Source organism: Ranitomeya variabilis, chromosome 3, assembly GCF_051348905.1.
Source record: "Ranitomeya variabilis isolate aRanVar5 chromosome 3, aRanVar5.hap1, whole genome shotgun sequence".
NCBI lineage: Eukaryota > Metazoa > Chordata > Amphibia > Anura > Dendrobatidae > Ranitomeya > Ranitomeya variabilis.
In genome coordinates, this window is record NC_135234.1 from 569,714,589 (window position 1) to 569,739,844 (window position 25,256).

Consider the following 25,256-nt stretch of genomic DNA (forward strand, 5'->3'; position numbering starts at 1 on the left):
CAATGCGTCGCGCTGCACGTCGCTAATGCAAGTCTATGGAGAAAAAAAACGCATCCTGCAAGCACTTTTGCAGGATGCGTTTTTTCTACAAAATGACGCATAGCGACGTGCAGCGCACGACGCTAGTGTGAAAGTAGCCTTTCTCATGTACAGCACCATGGAATTAATGGTGCTACATAAATAAATAATAATAATAATCTAGTTGCATATACAGGCCCTGAGTGATGGCTGTGGTACGTCTGTGTTAGGAGGGAAAGACCTGCCCCCCGAACGATTTCAAGGTATGAGGGACAAATTTGATAAACGATTATTTCAGCAGTGGCAGGAACAAGAACTAAAAGAGCCACCTTGTCAGAATGCAGCATTAGTGCTGCACAAGGTGGCTCTTTTAGTTACAAACGCCTGGGGGGGGGGGGGGTTGACAGGTTTATCTTTAATGAAAGTAACAAGAGGAGTGGCGTCATTCGCTCTGGGGCTGCACTCAACGTACACTTATTCGGGGGATAACCCCTGTAATGAATCAGGCGCTTCCTTTGCAGCACCTTCATTAATACTAAGCTTAATCTTAATACTTAGTCTTAATCGCACCTTTTTTTTTATATTCGTTCTCTAGTCACACTTCTATGATTTCTTTACCTAAATGGGGTTCCAATTAATAATTGTTTGCTTCTTTTTTTTTTCTTGAGTAAAAATAGTTCTATTACTGACTTTTTTTAAAATTTGTGCCTTATTAATTATTCAATAAGTTAACCTATTTTTTAAGTTTCCATAACTTGATTTCAACACACAGAAAAAAATGAATTACAATGAGTGCTTTGTTTTCTTATCCAGATTTCTTAGCCTAATTTATCATGTGCTACTATTCACAGTGTTGCAAAATATTTGCTCAATTGTCCTCCAGTAATCTAGTTGAGCTCAAAATCTGTCTCATTTTTGCACAGTTGAGTAATATGTGACATGTTAAAAGTTTTGACCACATCTGGAGTATGATCGTGTTCTGGAGAAATTGCGTAACAAATTACGGGGTCTGTTTTCTCCTATTATTCTTTGTGTATATTACAAATTTTGGGCTAAAACAACATTTTCTTGAAAAATATGAACATTTTCAATATGACGACCTAATGTTATCAAATTTTTTGTAATAGCTGTAGGTTCAAAATGCTCACTATACCCCTGGATAAAATCCTTGAGGGGTGCAGTTTCCAAAACGGTGTCACTTGTGGGGGGTTTCCACTGTTTATTTACTGTAAATCAGGGACTCTGCAAACGCAACATGGCGTCCGCTCTCAATTCTAGCCATTTTTGCATCCAAAAGTCAAACGTGCTCCTTCCCTTCCATCCCTGCCATGTCCCCAAATTGTAGTTTTCCCCCACATATGTGGTATCTGTGTACTCAGGAGAAATTGCACAACAAATTTTGGGGTTCGTTTTCTCATGTTACCCTTGTGATAATTTGTTGTCAAATTAAAATTTTGCTGAAAAAAAAAAAAACAAGTAAAATGTTCATTTTTTTTTTCCCCTTCCACATTGCATTAGTTCCTGTGAAACACCTGAAGGGCCAATAAACTTTTTGAACGTTTTGAGCACGTTGAGGGGTGCAGTTTTTAGAAAGGTGTCACTTTTGGGTATTTTCTGTCATATAGACCCCCCAAAGTCTCTTCAGATGTGATGTAGTCCCTTAAAAGAATAAATGTGTAAATTTTGTTTGAAAAATGAAAAATTGTCATTTTTGAAACTTTTTTTTTTGTTATTAGTAAGTTAGAGAGGTTGAAAGTTGATCAACAAAGTAGACATGTGGTAAATGTTATTTATTAACTATTTTGTGTGACATATCTCTCTGGTTTTATGGGTATATGAATTAAAAGTTTGAAAATTGTGACACTTTCTAAATTTTCTCCAAGTTTCTGATATTTTCACAAACGCAAGTCATACCGAACAAAGTTTACCACGATCATTAAGTAGAAAATGTTACAAGAAAACATTCTCAGAATTAGTGGGATCTGTTGAACCGATTTCAGAGTTATAGCCACATAAAGTGTCAGTGGTCAGATTTCAAAATTATGGCATGGTCAATAAGGTCAAATAAAAAAAAAATAAATTACATTCTCTTTATATTTTTGGTACATCTAATGCCAAATATGTATGAAAAGCCAGCCTGTCAGCAGGATTTCACTCCTAATCAATTTATGAGCTTGTAGCTCTTTCAAGGACAAGTCCAGCATTACATGGCCAGTCCGCTCCTTCATTGCTGAGAAATCACTGTTTTAATTGATATTCAAATGAGGCTGATCTGTGGTAGACCTGAAACCTCTGTCACTCCAACTCTATGCCCCACCCTGTTCCAAAGCCTCCTGCTTGACTGATGGAATGTTTTCCTGAAATCACACAGCATAAAGGCTGTCAGTCAGGGATTACCTGTTTGTTAGGCAGTCCCTGCATGTGTTGCGTCTGTCGAACAGCCACGAGACATGCTGCCAAGGCGACTCGAGCATATTTTTCGAGCACACCAAAAATACTCGATTAGGGCACGAGTGTGCTCGGATACCACCTTATCCAAGAACGCTCTCTCATCTCTATTTCTCAGTAATGGATGGACCATGTAAAGCTATTGCTCGGCTTGTCTTTTACAGGATATATGCACTTATTTTATGGGTTGAAATTCTGCTGATAGATTCCCTTTTAATAAAGCACTTCCTAGGTGTCCTGCACATTTCTCTTGTGCAGTGGTCCCCAACCTTTCTGACCTTGAGAGCCACACTCAGCTTTGCAAGAGGGTTGTGAGCCACATCCAGCTACTGCCCTCTTCACAGTAGTGGCAACCATAGCCCCCATTATGGGTATAATAACTAAAGCTTTTCCACACAAATCACCCCGAGCAGTATACCAAGATCCAGGGGTTCCCACCACACCCCACCACATTCAGCATTCTCCAATCACGCACTCCCAACGCCGTCACATCCATCTTCAAGCACCTCCTCTGACAGGTAGTATCATCCTGTCTCTAGCGTACCATACTTAAATTGTCTATAAACCCCCAAGACCAGTAGAAGAGTACCCAAATCTGCTCTTCTGTGCAGGGCTACTCACAAAGTTCACCATTTTGAGATGTGCTCTTCATACCAGTTTACTAAATCTGGAGCCAATGCGGCAAGCTGGCAGACAGCCGCGAGCCACATGTGGATCCCGAGCTACAGGTTGGGGACCCCTGCTCTTGTGTGTGAGGTTTAGGATTTCTCTGTGTAAGTGGAGACGGTCTATTTCTCCTCCTTTGGCGGTTATATTATAACATGACTTGTAATGTGTGAACATGATTTCCCTTATAGCTTGTTCCCTTTATGTAATGTATACTAGGCATGTTATTGCTAAGCAGTATATTTGCCATTTTATGGAGTAGTCCTTGTAATAATATTCATCTAGTGATATTAGTCTTTGAAATGTCCTTTACCCTTGTAGAGGATGTCCAACATTGGTGCAGGCACTGCCAGGACCCAGCACCCACGTTGCAGCTGGGAGCAATCACTCTGCAGTCCTACTAATGGACGGCCAGGTCTTCACTTTTGGAAGCTTCTCAGTAAGTTGCTAAAGCAAATCTATATAAATTCTCTGCTCCAGTGCTATTGTAATGTCCACTTCTTCCAGTGCATAATGCTTTTATGCCCAAAAATGACACAACTATTCTAGGAGTTATGGCTAAAATGGTACCACAATATATTTTTTTATTGTACATCTTGAGGATAAGTTCACACAGGGCAATTTTGCTGCTCTTTTTATGCTCATTTTCAGCTGCTTTTTACAGTACCAGCAAAGCCTATGAGATTTCAGAAATCTCATGCACACACATTGGTTTTTTGTGTAATCAGTATTTTGTGCTCTGCTGCGTTTTTTGGATATAGAGCATGTCACTTCTTTTAGCGTTTTTGCTGCGTTTTTTCAGTGTTATTCACCTATTGCCTTGAATGGGTGTTAAATAAACGCAGCAAAAACGCAGGTATCGTTATTTGCTGCATTTTTGCTGCTGAAAACTCAAGAACATTAACATGGACAAAGAAATAAAAACGCACCTAAACCTGCGTTTTTGACGCAGCTTCTTTCCTGCCAAGAAGATCAGGTTTTGCTGCAGAAAAAAAAAAAGCAACAAAAACGCCATGTGTGAACTTACCCTGAAAGTGGTTAAAATCAAGCTTCTGTGGAGCACAGTCCATGTCACAATCTGCTGAGAGCTACGGTCCTTGTCGAATGGAATCTCTGAAGGTGTTGGAAGAACTCTCCATGCCTGTTAACATGTGAAATTTGACATCAGCTTTGTGTTATTTAAGAGTAACTAGCGTTAGATGTAATCACAAGATAACTCCTAAATGGCCGATAGAAGGGTCTTGCCACAGTCATGTGTCTGAGACTCCCATTTCAATGACTAGCTAAAGCCATGGACCTTCCTGGCCACCGCTGGATGCAGCTCCCATCCCACGTGCAGGATAAGTAACCTCTTTCTGGTGACGGATTTGGGACCTCTATCTGTGAAATATTTATGACACCGAGTGCCTTGAAAAAGTATTCATACACTGTGAACTTTTCCACATTTTTCCATATTACACCCACAAACTTTAATGTATTTTATTGAGATTTTTTGTGATATACTTGCACAAAGTAGCAAGTATTTGTGGAGTATAAAGGAAATGCATACATTCTTTTATAATTATTTTAAAAAAATATGCATCTAATCCCCTGCATGAACTCCACCGTACATGCATGGCGCAATTCATAAGTAGGTGTATGGAGTGGGGTCATACAGTGAGCCCACCCCATACCTGGCACGTGATTGTTGTGTATTACAACCAGAATCTGTCACTACTAATCGCAATTGGAGTGGTGCTGTACCCGCAATTGTTAACCTGTTAAATGCCTCTGTAAGTCTCTGACATTGGCATTTAACATGCTCCTGCATGCGTGCGCGTCATTCTCTCTATCCATCAACGTGCCTGTGACATGATTGCGGGTCGCCGATGGGGTGTTATATCAACCATCGGGTCTGCTTATGACCTCCGGCCAATGCCTGTCATTACAGAGCTACTTCAAAACCCAGCCTGTAGCCGGGCTTCAAAGGAGACAGTGCTTTCTGTTATATACATCAGTGTTGTGTCATCGCTGTATATAGCACATGCGATCTGAGTATTGCAGATTCAAGTCCCCTAAAAAGACTAACGAGCAGTGAAAAGAAGAAGAAAAAAAAGTTTTAAACAGGGCTGTGCAGTTGAACTATCGACTCGGACTCCTCAATTTCCCTGACTCTGACCCCACAGCACTGGTCACTACGAAGCATGTACATAAAGTATAGCACAGATTCATCTCAACTAGGGTTGATCGAATAGCTTCGGATAAGAGCTTATCCGAATAGCTATTGTGCTTCCTGAATAGCTGCATCGGGAACTTTTTAGGCTAAATGCAAAATACCATGTGTGGCGAAAAACTAACACTGCACATCACCCTGAAAACAACATCCCCACAGTCAAACGTGATGGTGGCAGCATCATGCTGTGGGGATGCTTTTCTTCAGCAGAGACCTCCCCAAAAGACTTGCAGCAGTAATTGCAGCGAGAGTATTTTCTCAAGGGGGCTGAATACAACTGCATTTCAGAATTTTCACATTTATATTTTTAAAACATTTAGAAAACCTTGTATAATTTCCTTTACTGTTCACAAATTCTTGCTACTTTGTTGGTATATCACAGAAAATCACTATATAAAAATAAATGTAGTTTTGTGGGTGTAATGTGAAAATGTGGAAAAGTTCACAGGGTATGAATACTTTTTAAAGACATTGTATGTACAGGATACGCCATACATGTCTAAGGTGGAAATGCCCTCCTAAAGATAAGTGGTAATAAACATTTTGTATTTACAAACTAATTTATGTGATTATTAAGACTGGAATGTCATTGATTACTCTCAGAAAGGACAGCTTGGAAGGCCAATCATAGACCTGCCTTACTGGAATGCAAAGCCTGCATCTATGCCCAACATCGGCGCCAAGTATGGCAGAAAAGCAACATGGGTTGGTGCAAGTGGAGACCAGACCTTCCTGCGGATAGATGAAGCACTCATAAACTCTCATGTTTTGGCCACATCTGAAATCTTTGCAAGTCGACATATAATAGGTAATCTAGAAGATTGATGTGTTACTCTGTTTTAAATGGAGCAATATTGTATATATAATTACACTATATACATAAAAAATGATCGGTTTGCTTTTTTACTTTTCTGTTGCGATACGTAGTGTATTGCCATATCACAGTCAGCTGCTATGCAATTATGAATACAATCTTGAGGACGTCTGGCACTTTATTTTTAAGCTTCATTCTATATGCATCTTATTAAATACGCAGTTGTACAAAGTACTAAAGTGTAGGTTGGTTAATGAAATGTTGGGCAACTGTATAAAAAAATACTTTTAAATGGATTGTCACCTTTCAGGAAACTTTTTCACCATATCCAAAGTCACGTGTAAAAAACAAAAACCCTTCGCTTTACTGGCCCTCCCCAGGTTCAAGTGCTATGTCTTTGCCGCTGCCCCAGCCTCCTGTTTGACTGCAGCAATGCTGTTACATCGATAGCCCTGCAGCCAATAACTGAGCTTAGCGGGTCTTGTGGTGTACATCATCTGGGGCAGCAGCAGAGGTACAACAGTTGAACCCTGAGAGGGCAAGTGAGGGACGGTGTTTTTTTTTTATAGTTACTGACCAAAAGTTTTTTGAAACATGCCATAATTTTAAAGGGAACCTGTCACCCCTCCAGGCATTTTTAACTAAAAGAGCCAACTTGTGCAGCACTAATGCTGTATTCTGTCAAGGTGATTCTTTTAGTTCGGGCCCCTGCCAACGCTGAAATAATCGATTTTAGAATTTGCCCCTCATGCCTGCAGTTTCAGGGGGGCATGTCTTTTCCCCCCTGACACAAACGCCTCCCAGCCCACTCAGGGCCTTTGTGCTCCGGGCGCCGCCTCCATTTCCTTCCTGAACGTCCCTGACGCCTGCGCTGTTATATTTTTTTTGTTTTATTTTTTTCTGGCATGCACAGTTTGCGCTGCCCTTTGACTCCCATCACATGATGGGAACTTACAGCGCAGGTGCCGGAGACGTCCAAGAAGAAAATGGAGGCGGCGCACGGAGTCCCTGAGTGATGGCTGGGAGGCATTTGTGTCAGGGGGGAAAAGACATGCCCCCCTGACAAACTGCAGGCATGAGGGGCAAATTCTAATAACGATTATTTCAGCGTTCGCAGAGACCCCAACTAAAAGAGCCACCTTGACAGAATGCAGCATTACTGCTGCACAAGGTGGCTCTTTTAGTTAAAAACGCCTGGGGGGGTGACAGGTTCCCTTTAAATACGTTATATGAATTGATGCTGGTCTTAACAAACTTTAAATGTAGCTATAAATGGTAGCTTAAAGGGCTACTTTTAAGACGTCTGTGAGCAGCTCACAAGTGTGCAGTCTCCTTAGTCTCCTCGTTTCCTGGTTGGGCAGGCAGTCCTCCTTGAGTGACCGTTCTAGGGAATAGCAGATCTGTAGCTGTAGTGTTAGTAGAACTGTAAAGCTCAGCACAAGTTTTGCTGTAGCACATCTAGCTGTCAGTGGTTTGTTCGGAGTCCAGGATGCTATCACTGTATTTACATATAGAGATTACGGTGCATTTGAACAAACACTCGGATGAGGGAAGTGAGAGCCCTGATGCTGGGTTCTGTTGATTGTGATTGATGATCGCTTGGGAGGGATGCCGCTAACCACTGTATAGAAATTAATGGCTGGAGAGAGGTGACTGGTATGCCAACAATAGCTTTCTTTGCAGGAGAATAAAGTCAAATAGAAAAAGAAAGCCAATTGCCAGCTTGATTTTTTTTTCTTGCTCTCTAAAGGTACCTTCACACGAAACGACATTATAACGATATCGCTAGCAATCCGTGACGTTGCAGCGTCCTCGCTAGCGATATCGTTTCGTTTGACACGCAGCAGCGATCAGGATCCTGCTGTGATGTCACTGGTCGCTGAATAAAGTCCAGAACTTTATTTGGTCGTCCGATCGCTGTGTATCGTTGTGTTTGAAAGCAAAAGCAACGATACCAGCGATATTTTACACTGGTAACCAGGGTAAACATCGGGTTACTAAGCGCAGGGCCGCGCTTAGTTACCCGATGTTTACCCTGGTTACTAGCGTAAAATGTAAAAAAAACAAACAGCACATACTCACATTGCGTCCCCTGCAGTCTGCTTCCTCCTCTGACTCAGCGCCGCAAAGTGAAAGTGAAAGCAGCACAGCGGTGACGTCACCGCTCTGCTCTCACTGTACGGCGCTCAGTCAGTCAGGAAGTGGACGCAGGGGGACGTGAATGTAAGTATGTGCTGTTTGTTTTTTTTAGATTTTACGCTGGTAACCAGGGTAAACATCGGGTTACTAAGCGCGGCCCTGCGCTTAGTTACCCGATGTTTACCCTGGTTACCAGGGGACCTCGGCATAGTTGATCGCTGGAGAGCGGTCTGTGTGACAGCTCTCCAGCGACCAAACAGCGACGCTGCAGCGATCGACATCGTTGTCGCTATCGCTGCAGCGTCGCTTCGTGTGAAGGTACCTTAAGGGTACTGTCACACAGTGCAATTTTGATCGCTACGACGGCACGATTCGTGACGTCGCAGCGTCGTATGATTATCGCTCCAGCGTCGTAGACTGCGGTCACACTGTGCAATCACGGCGCTGGAGCGATGCCGAAGTCCCCGGGTAACCAGGGTAAACATCGGGTAACTAAGCGCAGGGCCGCGCTTAGTAACCCGATGTTTACCCTGGTTACCAGCGTAAACGTAAAAAAAACAAACAGTACATACTTACATTCCGGTGTCTGTCCCCCGGCGTTCTGCTTCTCTCCACTGTGTAAGCACCATAGCCGGAAAGCACAGCGGTGACGTCACCGCGTCACCGCTGTGCTCGCTTTCCGGCCGGCTGGCGCTCACAGTGCAGAGAAGCTGAGACGCCGGAGGACAGACACCGGAATGTAAGTATGTACTGTTTGTTTTTTTTACGTTTACGCTGGTAACCAGGGTAAACATCGGGTTACTAAGCGCGGCCCTGCGCTTAGTTACCCGATGTTTACCCTGGTTACAAGCGAACACATCGCTGGATCGCTGTCACACACAACGATCCAGCGATGTCAGCGGGTGATCAAGCGACGAAAGAAAGTTCCATACGATCTGCTACGACGTACGATTCTCAGCAGGGTCCCTGATCGCTGCTGCGTGTCACACTGCGATATCGTATGGATATCGCTAGAACGTCACGAATCGTACCGTCGTAGCGATCAAAATGGCACTGTGTGACATTACCCTAACTAAAGCAGTTTAATAATTTGAGAATACCCTTTTAAGAGTTGGATTTTTTTTTTTAGGAGACTTTTAGCAAAGTGTATGTTTGCTTACGAACCGCCTTCAAAATATACAGCCTGATACGAAAAGCCTTCAAAATCTACTACTTGACATTTCACCTGATCAAGAGAAATGTATTGCATTTGGTGTCCATACGATTTTGCTGTATTTGTGCCTCCTAACAATCCCCCTTTATAATGCACCAAGCCAAATGTGATTAACAGGCTTTGTTGCTTCTCTTGTAATTGAGGAGTCCTGATACGGGATGGCGAACATACTTTGTAATTTCTAGCCTCTGTTATTCCTCAGGTCTCGTGCCAGCTTCTATGACTGAACCTCCGCCATTCAAATGCCTTCTAATTAATAAAGTTGATGGGAGTTGTGCTACATTTAATGATTCTGAACAAGAAGATCTTCAAGGTTTTGGAGTGTGCTTGGACCCTGTCCATGATGTGATTTGGAGGTTTGTCTAACTCTGAGCAATTAAGTCTCATGCATGTACTAAACTGCTGCCCTCCAGACTTCTCTATGCATCTCATCTAACATACGTAACCTACAGCCTTTTTATAGTGTACTCCGGTGCTGATGACCACAAATGTTGCCACCACAAGGCTGTGCCCAAAGTATTAAGAACACTGTTAGTGGCTGGCATTATAGAGTACCGCAGCTAATACATTGATTAGAAAAACACTTAAGTTTGCCGATGTCGGAAAAATATATATTGAATCTCAAAAGTTTGAAATGTTGATTTGTTCTAAGCTCCACTACTCACTCCATAAGCTTTTACCACTACTCAGTCATCTTCTCGTCACTCAGATTGCTTGCCCCTGGTAATTTAACACTTCTACTTGCCATTCCTGCACTGGCATCACTCTCCGCGCCTTTGGACATCAAGAAGTCAGAGCTGCACCTGCCACTCGCTTCCTCTTGATGTCTGATTTGTCCAAAGGCACGGAGAGTGACGCCAGCGCAGATTGGTCTCCAGGATCACGTGGCATAACAATGTGACGCAACCCCCACGAGGGCAGATGCTGACACTGCTGGAATCGGAGGTGAATATAAGTGTTGTTTTCCTGGGGGCAAACCTGCTGATGGAGAAGGGGTTGTCATGGTAGTGGACATTCCCTTTAAAGTGTTTTGAGCCAAAAACTGACTCTAAAGCTCTTTTTGTTCAGTAAAATTAATGAACGCGTTACCACAAGCCTCCGATTCTGGATATGGAAGGATTGAAGGTATAATTCAGGTTTGTTCTGCTTTTGACAGGTTATTACGGCAAGCAGCATCTTTATGGAATCATTGCTCTTCTGTCTGACAGCTAGATTACTATTTTATGTTAAAATGAGATGCGAGCCCACATTAAAGTGGTTTTCCTGCACTTTACCAAATGATTCAGTAGGTCAAGTTATAAAATGGAGATATTGCTTACCAGTAGTGATGAGCGAGTATACTCGTTGCTCGAGTTTTCTGGAGCACGCTCGGATGGTCTCCCAAGTGTTTGTGACTGCTCAGAGATTTAGTTTTTGTCGATGCAGCTGCCTGATTTACAGCTGCTAGTCAGCTTGAATAAATGAGGGGATTCCCTAGCAATCAGGCAACCCCCACATGTACTCAGCCTGGCTAATAGCTGTAAATCATTCAGCTGCTTCAACAAAAACTAAATCTCCGAGCAGTCATAAATACCCGGAGACCACCCGAGTAACGAGTACACTTGCACATCACTACTTAGTAGCGGAATCGTTCCCCCTTGTGTTTGTGTTTCTGCCGCTCTTGCACGGATGATGTTCCATCGATCAGTCACCTGACCACTGCAGCCAGTTACAGGCCTCCGCAGTGTAGGACTGGCAGGGACCGTTGGAGTGAGAGAGAAAATAACATTCCAGTCCCTTTTAATCAAACATACCCTGCTTTAGGTCACTTTTTTTTTTGCAAACTCCTGGAATAGATTTCTGATGACTTGTAATGTAGGATATTTCTGAAAATGCTGTATACTCATATGTTCATTACGGTGAAGTATACAAATAGTGGTGTGACAAGAGCAGTTTTCTCATCACTTCTCTTCATTTAGGCCTTAACTTTATTTTCTATGAATACCCTTTTATTAGAGGAAAACTTACTTGATGGGGTCCTCCTGATGAGACCCTCAGCAATCCTGATGAGAGTTGTGCGCATTCTCAGTCTCCGCTATATTCATTGCCTACGGACTGACTGAAATAGCGGAGTACTGTACTCTTTCTCCTGCCGACCATTGAATAAAATAGAGGTGCGCATGTTCGACCTCCGCTCTAGTGATTGTAACTCCGTTCTGGGCTCTGCATTGCTCATATCATAGGCCCCTGGAACCCTTCTCAGTATCCCTGGTGGTCCCAGCAGTTGGCCCCCCAGTGATTTAGATTCTGAGAATATGCTGCTAATTGGTATCCTAACAGCATAGACTAGTGAAGAGCGTTGCATTCATCATTTAGACCAACTTGTTAGTTCACTTGCAGTTCTACGTTTAAGCAGGTTTAATTTTTCTTTATTTTCTTGCAACATTTTGCTACAGGTTTCAAACCAATACAAGAGAGTTGTGGTGTTATAATGCGGTCATAGCGGACTCCCGGCTCCCGTCAGCCCCGGACATGCAGTTACGGTGTAGCATACTAAGCCCAGAGCTGGCCTTGCCCACTGGACAAAAAGCAGTGACCACACGATCGCATGCTGCCTTGCATATATTGGGTATGTTTTGGGAGTGCAATCCCAGCTATGTAACTGACTTTAATGTCTTGCTTTGTGAGTAGTTTTCATGTATTCATTTCATATAGTATATTTCATATAATAATAATAATATATTCACTTTTTTTATTATTTCTTCTCCAGGATGCCTTGACACACTGGCGGCAATGCAGGACTTGAAGATGGGTGTCTCGAGCACAGAAGAAGAAACCCAGTCTGTAATGAAAGTGTATTCAAAGGAAGATTACAGTGTTGTGAACAGATTTGAAAGTATGAATCCTATTTTTATACATGGCAAGAAAAGTGCAAAAATATTTGGCAGCCATCTTTGTATTCACCTTGTGTCTTTTTTTTTTTTTTTTTTTTTTTTTTTAAGGTCATGGTGGTGGCTGGGGGTACTCGGCTCATTCAGTTGAAGCCATTCGTTTCTGTGCAGACACAGACATACTCCTTGGTGGGCTGGGTCTTTTTGGTGGGAGAGGTGAATACACAGCAAAAATAAAGGTATGCTATGATTTGGCCAATTCAGAGATTTTATGTAACTTTATGAGAAAACATATTCAACTTTTTTTTTTCTCTTTCCCTCCCGTTTTAGTTATTTGAGTTGGGTTCTGATGGAGGCGACCATGAAACAGATGGGGATCTTCTAGCGGAGACTGATGTTCTTGCATATGACTGTGCCGCCAGGTGAGTGCAGCAAACATCTAGAATTAGAATAGTCAGTAGTAATCCTTTCCACTACCACTTTAACCTGGCCTTAATGATATATAACACTTTTCTTCTAATTTCTCATAGAGCATTGTAAGTGTAGAAACGTATGTCGGCAAGTACTGGCTTTTATATCCTGTGATCTTATCCCCTGACTTGTTAGTCACATTTTTGATGACTACCATATATATGCTTGAAAGCCAGCATTGCAGGTTTAAGGCTCTCTTGGCCCTAATATCAGGGTTTCTGTTAGTTGGAGCTCTGATGCTTTGATAAATCCCATCGTATGATGCATTTTGACAGCAAAAATAGCACTGCATTTTTGATTTCTTGCTATATATCAGACCTGATATTTTATTATAAAAATCCTACAAAACACCGCAGTGGAAGCAAATATCATAGTAGATGAAATCTTACACATTGATTTTCACCCACTTTTCCATTTAATCTGATGAGACTATATGTATTGATTTCAGTCTAAAAGGAAAATCATTCTAATATAATTATATATATATATCCTTTTCTCATTTAGGAATTATTTTTTTTCATGTTGTATTATATTACTATGATGTGCCTTTGCGTCCATGACCAATCTTGAGAGAAGAAGGACTTTGCTGCAATTCCTTGCACAGTGGAAGGCTCTGGCCTGTGTACAGGGAGAAAACTGTGAAGTGGACGCAGTGTAAAGCAGCACTGTCACAGAAGTAGTAGCGATGAGTGAATGTGCTCTGATAAAGTGTTATCTGAGCATGCTCGTGTGCTAACAGATTGTCCTTGGCACGCTCGAAAAATATGTTCCAGTCTCCGTGACTGCATGTCTCGCAGCTTTTAGACAACCGCAACACATGCAGGAATTGCCTAACAGGCTGTCGGAACATCCACTAAACATGCAGGCGCTGGGGACTCAAACATTTTTAGAGCACGCCGAGGACAATGTTAGCACACGAGCATGCTCAGAAAACACTTTATCAGAGTACATTCACTCATCATTAATAAGTAATCGTAAAGTGATAGCATATACTAGGAATATATTGCTCTTACAATGAATATATACAGCCCTTCAAAAAGTATTCATTCTCTGTGAACTTTTCCACATTTTTTTCATGTTACCACTACAAAGTTAAATGTATCTCATTGGGATTTTCTGTGATATACCAGCACAAAGTAGTAATTGTGAAGTGTAAAGGTAATGCGACATGGTTTTCTCAATATTTAAAAATCTGAAAATTGTGACGTTCATTGTATTCAGCCCTCCCGAGTCACTACATTGTAAGACCACGTTTTGCTGGCCTTTCAGGGTAAGGCTATGTGCACACGTAGAATGATCCACTGCGGATTTTTCCGCAGCGGATTTGATAAATCTGCAGTAAAAACGCTGCGTATTTGCTGCAGATTTATCGTGGATTTACCGCCGTTTTTCTGCGGATTTCACTGCGGTTTTACAACTGCTGTTTTCTATTGGAGCAGCTGTAAAACCGCTGCGGAATCAGCAGAAGGAAGTGACATGCTGCAGAATGTAAACCGCTGCGTTTCCGCAGCATGTGCACAGCGTTTTTTGTTTCCCATAGGTTTACATTGTAATATAAACTCATGGGAAACTGCTGCGGATCCTCCGCATCGTGTGCACTTACACTGAGTCTCTACCAGCTTTGCACATCTAGAGGCTGAAATTTTTACCCGTTTATCTTTTCAAAATAGCTACAGCTCAATGGCCAAATGTATAATTGGTAGAGAAAGGTTGAACTTGATGGAACTAGGTGTTTTTTTTTTTTCAATCTAGGCAACTATGTAATGAGATTGGACGGAGAGCATCTTTGAACTGCAATTTTCAAGTCTTGTCACAAATTTCAATGTGATTTAGGTCTGGACTTTGACTAATCCATTCATAAACATGAATATGCTAAACCATTCCCCTGTAGCTCTGGCAGTATGTTTAGGGTCATTGTCCTGCTGGAAGGTGATCCTACACTCCAGGCTCAAGTTTTTTGAAGCCTATAACAGGTTTTCCTGCAGGATTGCCCTGTATTTAGTTCCATCCATCTTCTCATCAACTCGGACCAGCTTCCCTGTCCCTGCTGAAGAAAAGCATCCCCATAGCATGATGCTGCCACCACCATGTTTGATGGAGGGGAATGGTGATGTGCAGTGTTGGTGTTCCGACAGTTATTTTTTGGTTTCATCTGATCAGAGCACCTACTTCCACATGTTAGCTGTCACCCTACATGGCTTTTTGCAAACATGACTTCTCAAATCTCTGAGGCCTTCACAGAACAGTTGTACGGACAATAAATTATTTACAATTATTTAAAATTATTTAATTTTATTTACAGGGAGCTGAATACAAATGCACGTCAAAATTTTCAGATTTCTATTTTTAAATTAATTAGAAAACTTTGTATCATTTTCCTAACCCTTCACAAATACTTGCTAGTTTGTGTTGATGTAGCACATAAAATCCCAATAAAATACATTTACATTTGTGCGTGTAACTTGAAATAAATGTGGGAAAGTTCATGGGGCATGAATACTTTTTCATGGCACTGTAAGAAGCACTCCACTGCTATGATCTCTCATCCTGGGATCTGCTTAGAAGCCATTGGCATAGGCTGGATGTTACCCTCTCCCCTCCCATATGAGCAGCTGGTAATGTTTAATCAGTATAGAATGTAAGCTAATTAAGACTTCATGTCAGAGCTTATTAACAAATTACAGCCTGTTTGACGCTTGTTTTTGTCTTCCACCCTAGAGAAAAGTATGCTATGATGTTTGATGAGCCCGTCCTTTTACAAGCTGGCTGGTGGTATGTGGCGTGGGCACGTGTGTCTGGTCCTAGCAGTGACTGTGGCTCTCATGGACAAGCTTCGATTACAACAGATGATGGGTAATACTTGGTTTCATCCTATATATCCCATAAATGATCTTGTGGCTGTAAGAACACTTTTCATTATAAGGGTATGTTTCCACGGTCCAAAATGGGTCATTATTTACTCAGGATTTGACGCAGGTAAAGTGTTCATCAAATCTACATCTGAGGTCACCTGCGTTTTTGATGCGTTTTTTTAAAATGCGTTTTTGATGTGTTTACTCTGTCGCCTCATTGGGTGACACAGGACCCATGGGTGTTATGCTGCTGTCCACTAGGAGGCGACACTATGCATAATCTGAAAAAGATTAACTGTGGCTCCTCCTCTGCAGTATACACCCCTGGACGGCATCAGCCTTCCCCAGTTTTTGCTTAGTGTCGCATAGGAGGCACACCTAAAAGATTTTTACTCCGTTTTTTCCAACGGGATTACAGATGAAGAAAAGAGGGTCTCCTGTGAGACTCCCGGCATGGCTCCTTCCTCGGCCCCCTATTATGGGGTGCCAGGTTGAAGTAGAGATGGCTATTCCCCATGCCGCTACTTCCCCAGTCCCTCGGGTGCTGGTTCGAAGTCGAGACCCCCCTCCTTCCCCAATTCCTTTTGGTTTCTGGGTTGAGGTCGAGGTGAGGATAAAGGCCCCTGAAGGTGTGACAACAGCACCCTCCCTAATCCCCCTCTGGGGGTATTAGGTTGAGACACCTCAGGTAGGGCCTGTACAGGCAGCATTCTACAGCTCCCAGCAATGGGCCAGCACACTGCGCCTGCATCCAGGGATCCCAGCCCAGCTGCGGGCTCCTGTTGGGGCCGGGGGGAGTGCAGGCAGGTATGGCACAGACAGACACAGGGCTCCCTGCACCCCTGTCTCTGCGGCAGCACCAGCTCTATACTGCCTCAGGGAGACCCCAACCGGGCTCCCCCTTCTGCTTATAGCCCCACCGCCATCCTGCCTTTAAATCCGGGGGGGTCCGGTTCAGATCCGACCCCCTCCCGGACTTTTGCGCCGGCCTGGAGCCCTTCTGGGCCTCAGGCATCTAATTTAGGCCCCGGCTTCGGCCTAGCTGAAGCCACCGCCTCTTCTCCGCCCCCCGGATGACAAATATGACACTCTACAGTGTCATAAAGGGGGTGGATCGAGACAGAAAGGGCGCGTTTTTACACAGCCTTGCCGCCTTTTTTTCCAGCTCTCCGCCCCCTTCTCCCCCTTCCTCTCCTTCTCAGCAGCCATTTTCTGCTGCAGATTAACCCTACAGCTCCCGGTCTGCAGGACCAGAACCAGGCAGCCAGTCTCCGGGGGGCTCAGGACTGTGGATCTTCGGCGCTGGACCTAGGGGCACACTGGTGGGGTAAGATCACAGCTGGGTTTTTTACTCAGCTGTGAATTCATATTACCTATAAGGCTCCCCTATAGGTTTTCTCTACCCCTGTAAGGTCCTCTGCCGGCAGCCCTTCTGCACTCTGTGCACTATGCCGGGCTCAAGGTCCAAGAGAACCAGGCAGAACTGCTATTATGCATTTTGCACAGCCTGCGGGACCGCTCTCCCCAGTGGCAGCACCTACCCGCATTGCTGTATACAAACTAATCTGTCAGAGCCCCAAGAAGCCCCTGCCAATGCTTCGGTGTCTAATGCCACGCCGGAATGGGCTACTCGGATATCGCAAGCTCTGACGCAGTCAATAGATAACCTAACCTCCACATTGCTTCAGGCTCTGCAGGGTCATCACCGTTACCCGGCAAAGGGAGAGCTTGATTCAGGAACAAGGTGACCCTGGCACATCCACATCTAGGCCAGGACGCAAGCGGACCCATAGATAAGTCCATCTGCGTCATCCCATAGTACACGGTCATCCCCCTCTAGGGAGAGACACCGTAGCTCCAGGTAATCTAGACCATCCCATTCCAGGGACAGAGAATGCAGATCTCCGCAATCCCCGACCAGAGAAGGCCTCCTCCCCGGCTCACTCAGCAGGGGACGCCTCAGTGATGCACAGGATTCGGAAGGCATCTGCGACTCTGACTCAGACAGGGAAACGGAGGGGTCCCTGATCCCAATCCCTCCTAGCAATACAGCGCTAGTTGAGGACATAATCTCTTCCATCCATCTCTTCCATCCATCGGGTGCTGGACATTTCTGATCCGCCACCAGAGGCCCCAGAACATAAGATTTCCTTTGAAGGACCTCTGAAGCTGCCTAAGGTTTTCTCTAACCAAAGGAATGGACAGATCCACCCGAAGTGGACCCCCTGGTCTCTAGGCTGGCAGCACAAACCCTCCTTTCACTGCCAGATAGCTCAACCCTCAGGGACGCAGCAGACCGGCAGGTAGAACGCATGGCTCATTCAATTTTCGAGGCAGCAGGGGCATCACTGGCTCCTGCATTCGCCTCAGTTTGGGCTGCCAAGGCCATTCTGGCCTGGGCAAATAATTTACAAGCTCTCCAAGCATCCGCTCCTGAGCTGTCGCACCAAGCAGTTCAAATAGCAGTTGTAGCAGACTACATGCTTCACGCAGCTCTGGATTCAGCAAGGGGAGTAGCGGGGATAGCATCAAACGCCATCACAATTCGGCGTATCCTCTGGCTGCGGGAATGGAAAGCGGACGTAGCCTCAAAGAAGTCCCTCACGCACCTCCCCTACCTCAGTGGGAGACTTTTCGGTGAACTGTTGGACACTATGATATCCAACGCTACCGGGGGTAAGAGTACTTCTCTTCCCCAACTCGGACCTAAACGCACTTACAAGAAGCATAACCAAACTCGATTCCGATCCTTTCGGAATTCCTCGGGCTGGTCCGTCTCGCGTCCAGCACAAAATCGTAACCGTTTCCCACGCAGGGACAACTCACGATCGACGCAAAGGTCGGACAAGACCTGGCAGTCAAAAGCAGGCCAGCCTAAGCCCAGAGGAGGAAAATCTCAGACTTTCTCCTCATCATGACTCACGGACTCCGGAAGACACCACACCAGTAGGCGGCCGACTTGCTCTTTCATCAAGTCTGGCTGCCTATTACAGAAGACAGGTGGGTCAGGGAACTAGTGTCTTCCGGATACAAAATAGACTTCACCTCCAACCCACCGGACCGATTCTTTCTCTGTCCCCCCAAAACCGCCAGCCAAGGCTCGTGCCTACCACCAAGCGGTCTCCTCGCTTTTTCAAGCAGGTGTCATAGTGCCGTTCCCCACGACCGACCGCTTCCAAGGGTTCTACTCCAATCTGTTCGTAGTTCCCAAGAAAGGAGGCAGCGTACGGCCCATACTAGACCTAAAACAGCTCAACAAATATGTACGGGTCCGTCACTTCCGCATGGAGTCCCTTCGGTCCATCATTGCGTCCATGGAGAAGGGAGAATATCTCGCCTCCATAGACATACAAGACTCACACCTGCATATACCCATTGCACCTGCCCATCAGAGGTTTCTCAGGTTCGCAATAGGCCAGGACCACTACCAATTCGTGGCTCTCCCTTTCGGACTAGCCACGGCTCCCGGAGTGTTCACCAAAGTCATGGCAGCCACCATGGACGTCCTACACTCCAGAGGCATAGTAGTTGTTCCATACCTGGACGATCTACTCATCAAGGCTCCCACCTTCAAGGACTGCGAGCTCAGCGTCTCACTCACAACCGATACTCCTCAGTCGCATGGGCTGGTTAATCAACTTACAAAAGTCATCACCAACCCCGAGTCAGTCCCTGACCTTCCTGGGAATGCTATTCAACACCTCCAGGGGTCTAGTGCTCCTTCCCAAGGACAAGGCACTAGCTCTCCGCCTAGGAGTTCGCACCCTCCTCCGCAAACCCCCTCGATCTCTCCGGTTTGCCATGAGAGTCCTCGGCAAGATGGGGGCAGCAATAGAAGCGGTCCCATTTGCCCAGTTTCACCTCAGGCCTCTCCAACTAGCCATTCTCAAGTCCTGGGACAGGAATCCCTTTTCTCTCGACAGGGAGTTCCAGCTGACGTCGTCAACCAGGAGGTCCCTGCACTGGTGGCTCAAGCCAACCTCGCTAGCAAAGGGGAAATCCTTTCTCACAGGTCAATGGAAGGCTCTGACCACCGACGCGAGCCTGACGGGTTGGGGTGCGGTGCACCTACACCACAGGGCAAGTGGTCCCCAGTGGAAACGACCATGCCCATCAACATCCTGGAAATTCGTGCCATACTCCTGGCATTGAGGGCCTTCCATCACTTACTCGCAGCCTCTCACATCAGAATACAGTCGGACAATGCCACGGCTGTGGTATATGTGTATCACCAAGGGGGGACCCGCAGTACCCAGGCGATGCGAGAAGTGTCACACATCCTCCGCTGGGTGGAGGACACAGCGTCGGTTCTTTCGGCAGTCCACATTCCGGGTGTGGACAACTGGGAAGCAGACTTCCTCAGCCGACAAGGAATAGACTCGGGAGAGCGGTCTCTCCATCCCGAAATTTTTCGCCAGATCTGTCACCGCTGGGGACCCCGGATGTGGACCTAATGGCATCCCACTTCAATACACACGATCCGCGGTCGCTCGGAGCAGACGCTCTGGTTCAGGACTGGACCCAGTTCCAGCTTCTGCACATTTTTCCACCTCTCCCCCTGATATCCAGAGTGGTGAGGAAGATCAAACAAGAGGGAGTTCCAACCATCCTAATTGCACCGGACTGGCCCAGACGTGCATGGTACGCCGACATCGTACAACTTACAGCAGACGCCCCCTGGCATCTCCCCGTCCGCCACGATCTTCTATCACAAGGCCCGTTCTACCACCAGAACTCAGGGGCTCTCAATTTGACGGCGTGGCCCTTGAGACCTGGGTTCTAACCCAGGCAGGGCTCTCGCTGGACGTCATTGGAACCATGATCAGGGCACGGAAGCCAGCCTCTGCCAAGATTTATTACCGTACCTGGAAAGCTTTCTTTACCTGGTGCGAATCTCGTGGCCAGATCCCACTCCCTTATTCCCTACCCAAAGTACTTGTTTTTCTCCAATCTGGAGGCCAGGCTGTCGTTGGGCTCGCTTAAGAGCCAGATGTCAGCCCTCTCAGTGCTTTTTCAAAGGCGCATTGCTACCAAGCCGCAAGTAAGGACTTTCCTTCAGGGGGTTTCCCGATTGGTTCCCCCCTACAGACGACCACTATTAACGTGGGACGTCAACTGTTGTGAATTCTGCTCTTGGGCTCCCTCCGGTGGTTATAAGTGGTAGTGCTGCTGTCTCTGGATCGCAGCATTCATCAGGTGTGTCAAGTTTTTGCAATCCTGACTGGGCTATTTAGCCTTGCTTGACCCTTTAGTCAGTGCCAGTTGTCCATTGTTCCTGGAGGATTCACATCCTTGCCTGCTCTCTCCTGCTTTGCTGTTCCTTTCAACAAAGCTTTAAAATTAACTGTAAACTGTTTTTTGCTCTGAAACCCCGTTCCTCTGGTGATCCCATCCAGCAGGTTAAAATTGTTATATTTCTGCTGCGTGGTGACCCCCAGGATTGGGCATTTGCCCTGGAACCTGGGAATCCGGCGTTGCTTAATGTAGACACCTTTTTTCAGGCGCTTAGGTTATTGTATGATGAACCTAATTCAGTGGATCATGCTGAGAAGACCTTGTTGGCCCTGTGTCAGGGTCAAGAAGCGGCAGAATCATATTGCCAGAAATTTAGAAAATGGTCTGTACTGACTAAATGGAATGAGGATGCCTTGGCGGCAATTTTCAGAAAGGGTCTTTCTGAATCCGTTAAAGATGTTATGGTGGGGTTCCCCACGCCTGCTGGTCTGAGTGATTCTAGGTCTCTGGCCATTCAGATTGATCGGTGCTTGCGCGAGCGCAGAGTTGTGCACACTATGGCATTGTCTTCCGAGCGGAGTCCTGAGCCTATGCAGTGTGATAGGATTGTGTCTAGAGCTGAACGACAAGGATTCAGACGTCAGAATAGGTTGTGTTTTTACTGCGGCGATTCTGCTCATGTTATTTCTGATTGCCCTAAGCGTACCAAGAGAATCGCTAGTTCTGTTACCATCAGTACTGTACAGCCTAAATTTCTGTTATCTGTGACCCTGATCTGCTCATTATCGTCATTTTCTGTCATGGCATTTGTGGATTCAGGCGCCACTCTAAACTTAATGGACTTAGAATTTGCCAGACGTTGTGGTTTCCCCTTGCAGCCTTTGCAGAGTCCTATTCCTTTGAGGGGCATTGATGCTACACCGTTGGCTTAAAATAAACCTCAGTTTTGCACACAGCTGACCATGCGCATGGCGCCAGCCCATCAGGAAGATTGTCGTTTTCTGGTGTTGCATAATTTGCATGATGCTATTGTGCTGGGTTTCCCATGGTTACAGGTGCATAATCCGGTGTTAGATTGGAAATCTACGTCTGTGACTAGTTGGGGTTGTCAGGGGGGTTCATGGTGACGTTCCTTTAAAGTCAATTGCCTCCTCCCCCTCTTCTGAAATTCCTGAGTTTTTGTCAGATTTCCAGGATGTATTCAATGAGCCCAAGTCCAGTTCCCTTCCACCGCATAGGGACTGTGATTGTGCTATTGACTTGATTCCAGGCTGTAAGTTCCCTAAGGGCAGACTTTTCAACCTGTCTGTGCCAGAACATACCGCCATGCGGAGCTATGTTAAGGAGTCCTTGGAGAAGGGGCATATTCGGCCATCTTCTTCACCATTGGGAGCAGGTTTTTTTTTTGTTGCCAAAAAAGATGGCTCCTTGAGACCCTGTATTGATTATCGCCTCTTGAATAAGATCACGGTCAAATTCCAATACCCTTTGCCTTTGCTTTCTGATCTGTTTGCTAGGATTAAGGGGGTTAGTTGGTTTACTAAGATTAACCTTCGAGGGGCATATAATCTTGTTCGTACTAAGCAGGGTGACGAATGGAAAACTGCGTTTAATACGCCCGAAGGTCATTTTGAATACCTTGTGATGCCATTCGGACTCTCTAATGCTCCATCTGTGTTTCAGTCCTTCATGCATGATATATTTCGGAATTATCTTGATAAATTCATGATTGTATATTTGGATGATATTTTGATTTTTTCAGATGATTGGGAGTCTCATGTGAAACAAGTCAGGATGGTATTTCAGATCCTTCGTGATAATGCCTTGTTTGTGAAGGGGTCTAAGTGCCTCTTTGAAGTACAGAAGATTTCTTTTTTGGGCTTTATTTTTTCTCCCTCATCTATAGAAATTGATCCGGTTAAGGTTCAGGCCATTCATGATTGGATCCAGCCCACATCCGTGAAGAGCCTTCAGAAATTTTTGGGCTTTGCTAATTTTTATCGCCGTTTCATTGCCAACTTCTCCAGTGTGGTTAAACCCCTGACCGATTTGACGAAGAAAGGCGCTGATGTGACGAATTGGCCCTCTGCGGCTTTTTCTGCCTTTCAGGAGCTTAAACGCCGATTTACTTCTGCCCCTGTGTTGCGTCAGCCGGATGTTTCTCTTCCTTTTCAGGTTGAGGTTGGCGCTTCTGAGATTGGGGCAGGGGCCGTTTTGTCTCAGAGGAATTCTGATGGTTCCTTGATGAAACCGTGTGCCTTCTTTTCTCGAAAGTTTTCGCCTGCGGAACGCAATTATGATGTCGGCAATCGTGAGTTGTTGGCTATGAAGTGGGCATTTGAGGAGTGGCGAAATTGGCTTGAGGGGGCCAAGCACCGTATTGTGGTCTTGACCGATCATAAGAATCTGATTTACCTCGAGTCTGCCAAACGGCTGAATCCTAGACAGGCCCGATGGTCCCTGTTTTTCTCCCGTTTTGATTTTGTGGTCTCGTATCTTCCGGGTTCTAAGAATGTTAAGGCTGATGCCCTCTCTAGGAGCTTTTTGCCTGATTCTCCTGTTGTCCTTGAGCCGGTCGGCATTCTGAAGGAAGGGGTGATTCTTTCTGCCATCTCCCCTGATTTACGACGGGTTCTTCAGGAATTTCAGGCTGATAAACCTGACCGCTGTCCAGTGGGGAAACTGTTTGTTCCTAACAGATGGACTAGTAAAGTGATTTCGGAGGTTCATTGTTCGGTGTTGGCTGGTCATTCTGGGATTTTTGGGACCATAGATTTGGTTGGTAGGTCCTTTTGGTGGCCTTCTTTGTCACGGAATGTGCGTTCTTTTGTGCAGTCCTGTGGGACTTGTGCGCGGGCCAAGCCTTGCTGTTCCCGCGCTAGTGGGTTGCTTTTGCCTTTGCCGGTCCCTGAGAGGCCTTGGACGCATATTTCTATGGATTTTATTTCGGATCTTCCGGTTTCCCAGAGGATGTCGGTTATCTGGGTGGTTTGTGACCGGTTTTCTAAGATGGTTCATTTGGTACCTTTGCCTAAGTTGCCTTCCTCTTCTGATTTGGTTCCGTTGTTTTTTCAGCATGTGGTTCGTTTGCATGGCATTCCGGAGAATATTGTGTCCGATAGAGGTTCCCAGTTTGTTTCTAGGTTTTGGCGGGCCTTTTGTGCTAGGCTGGGCATTGATTTGTCTTTTTCTTCCGCGTTTCATCCTCAGACAAATGGCCAAACCGAGCGAACTAATCAGACTTTGGAAACTTATTTGAGATGCTTTGTGTCTGCTGATCAGGATGATTGGGTGGCTTTCTTGCCATTGGCCGAGTTTGCCCTTAATAATCGGGCTAGTTCTGCTACCTTGGTTTCACCCTTCTTTTGTAACTCTGGTTTTCATCCTCGTTTTTCTTCGGGGCAGGTTGAGCCTTCTGATTGTCCTGGGGTGGACTCTGTGGTTGACAGGTTGCAGCAAATTTGGGCTCATGTTGTTGACAATTTGGTGTGGTCTCAGGAGGGGGCTCAGCGTTTTGCTAACCGTCGTCGGTGTGTTGGTTCCCGGTTTCGGGTTGGGGATTTGGTCTGGTTGTCTTCCCGTCATGTTCCTATGAAGGTTTCTTCCCCTAAGTTTAAGCCTCGGTTTATTGGCCCTTCTAGGATTTCTGAGATTATCAATCCAGTGTCTTTTCATTTGGCCCTTCCAGCCTCTTTTTCCATCCATAATGTTTTTCATAGATCTTTGTTGCGGAAATATGTGGTGCCCGTTGTTCCCTCTGTTGATCCTCCTGCCCCGGTGTTGATTGATGGGGAGTTGGAGTATGTGGTTGAGAAGATTTTGGATTCTCCTTTTTTCGAGACGGAAGCTTCAGCATCTTGTCAAATGGAAGGGTTATGGCCAAGAGGATAATTCTTGGGTTGTTGCCTCCGATGTTCATGCTGAGGATTTTGTTCGTGCCTTTCATTTGGCTCGGCCGGATCGGCCTGGGGGCCCTGGTGAGGGTTCGGTGACCCCTCCTCAAGGGGTGGTACTGTTGTGAATTCTGCTCTTGGGCTCCCTCCGGTGGTTATAAGTGGTAGTGCTGCTGTCTCTGGATCACAGCATTCATCAGGTGTGTCAAGTTTTTGCAATCCTGACTGGGCTATTTAGCCTTTTAGCCTTGCTTGACCCTTTAGTCAGTGCCAGTTGTCCATTGTTCCTGGAGGATTCACATCCTTGCCTGCTCTCTCCTGCTTTGCTGTTCCTTTCAACAAAGATAGGTTCTGGCCTTGATTTTTGCTGTCCACATGCTGTGGCCTTATTGTTCAGTTCTTTTCCATGTTTTTGTCTTGTCTAG

General features: G+C 45.4%; 1 protein-coding gene across 16 annotated transcripts in view; it reads left to right on the forward strand.

Annotated features, from left to right (window-relative positions):
• MYCBP2 (MYC binding protein 2) overlaps nucleotides 1-25,256 on the forward strand; it is a 339,194-nt gene that overhangs the window by 155,050 nt on the left and 158,888 nt on the right. For all 16 annotated transcript variants that reach the window (XR_013223966.1, XM_077297204.1, XM_077297206.1 and 13 more), the window contains 8 exons: nucleotides 3,454-3,571; nucleotides 5,948-6,152; nucleotides 9,713-9,866; nucleotides 11,946-12,118; nucleotides 12,260-12,385; nucleotides 12,492-12,619; nucleotides 12,711-12,802; nucleotides 15,570-15,704. Coding sequence is in view for 15 of the 16 variants with exons in the window: in XM_077297204.1 (XP_077153319.1) it covers nucleotides 3,454-3,571; nucleotides 5,948-6,152; nucleotides 9,713-9,866; nucleotides 11,946-12,118; nucleotides 12,260-12,385; nucleotides 12,492-12,619; nucleotides 12,711-12,802; nucleotides 15,570-15,704 (1,131 nt within the window). In the remaining variant the exon portion in view is untranslated. The remainder of the gene's footprint in view (nucleotides 1-3,453; nucleotides 3,572-5,947; nucleotides 6,153-9,712; nucleotides 9,867-11,945; nucleotides 12,119-12,259; nucleotides 12,386-12,491; nucleotides 12,620-12,710; nucleotides 12,803-15,569; nucleotides 15,705-25,256) is intronic.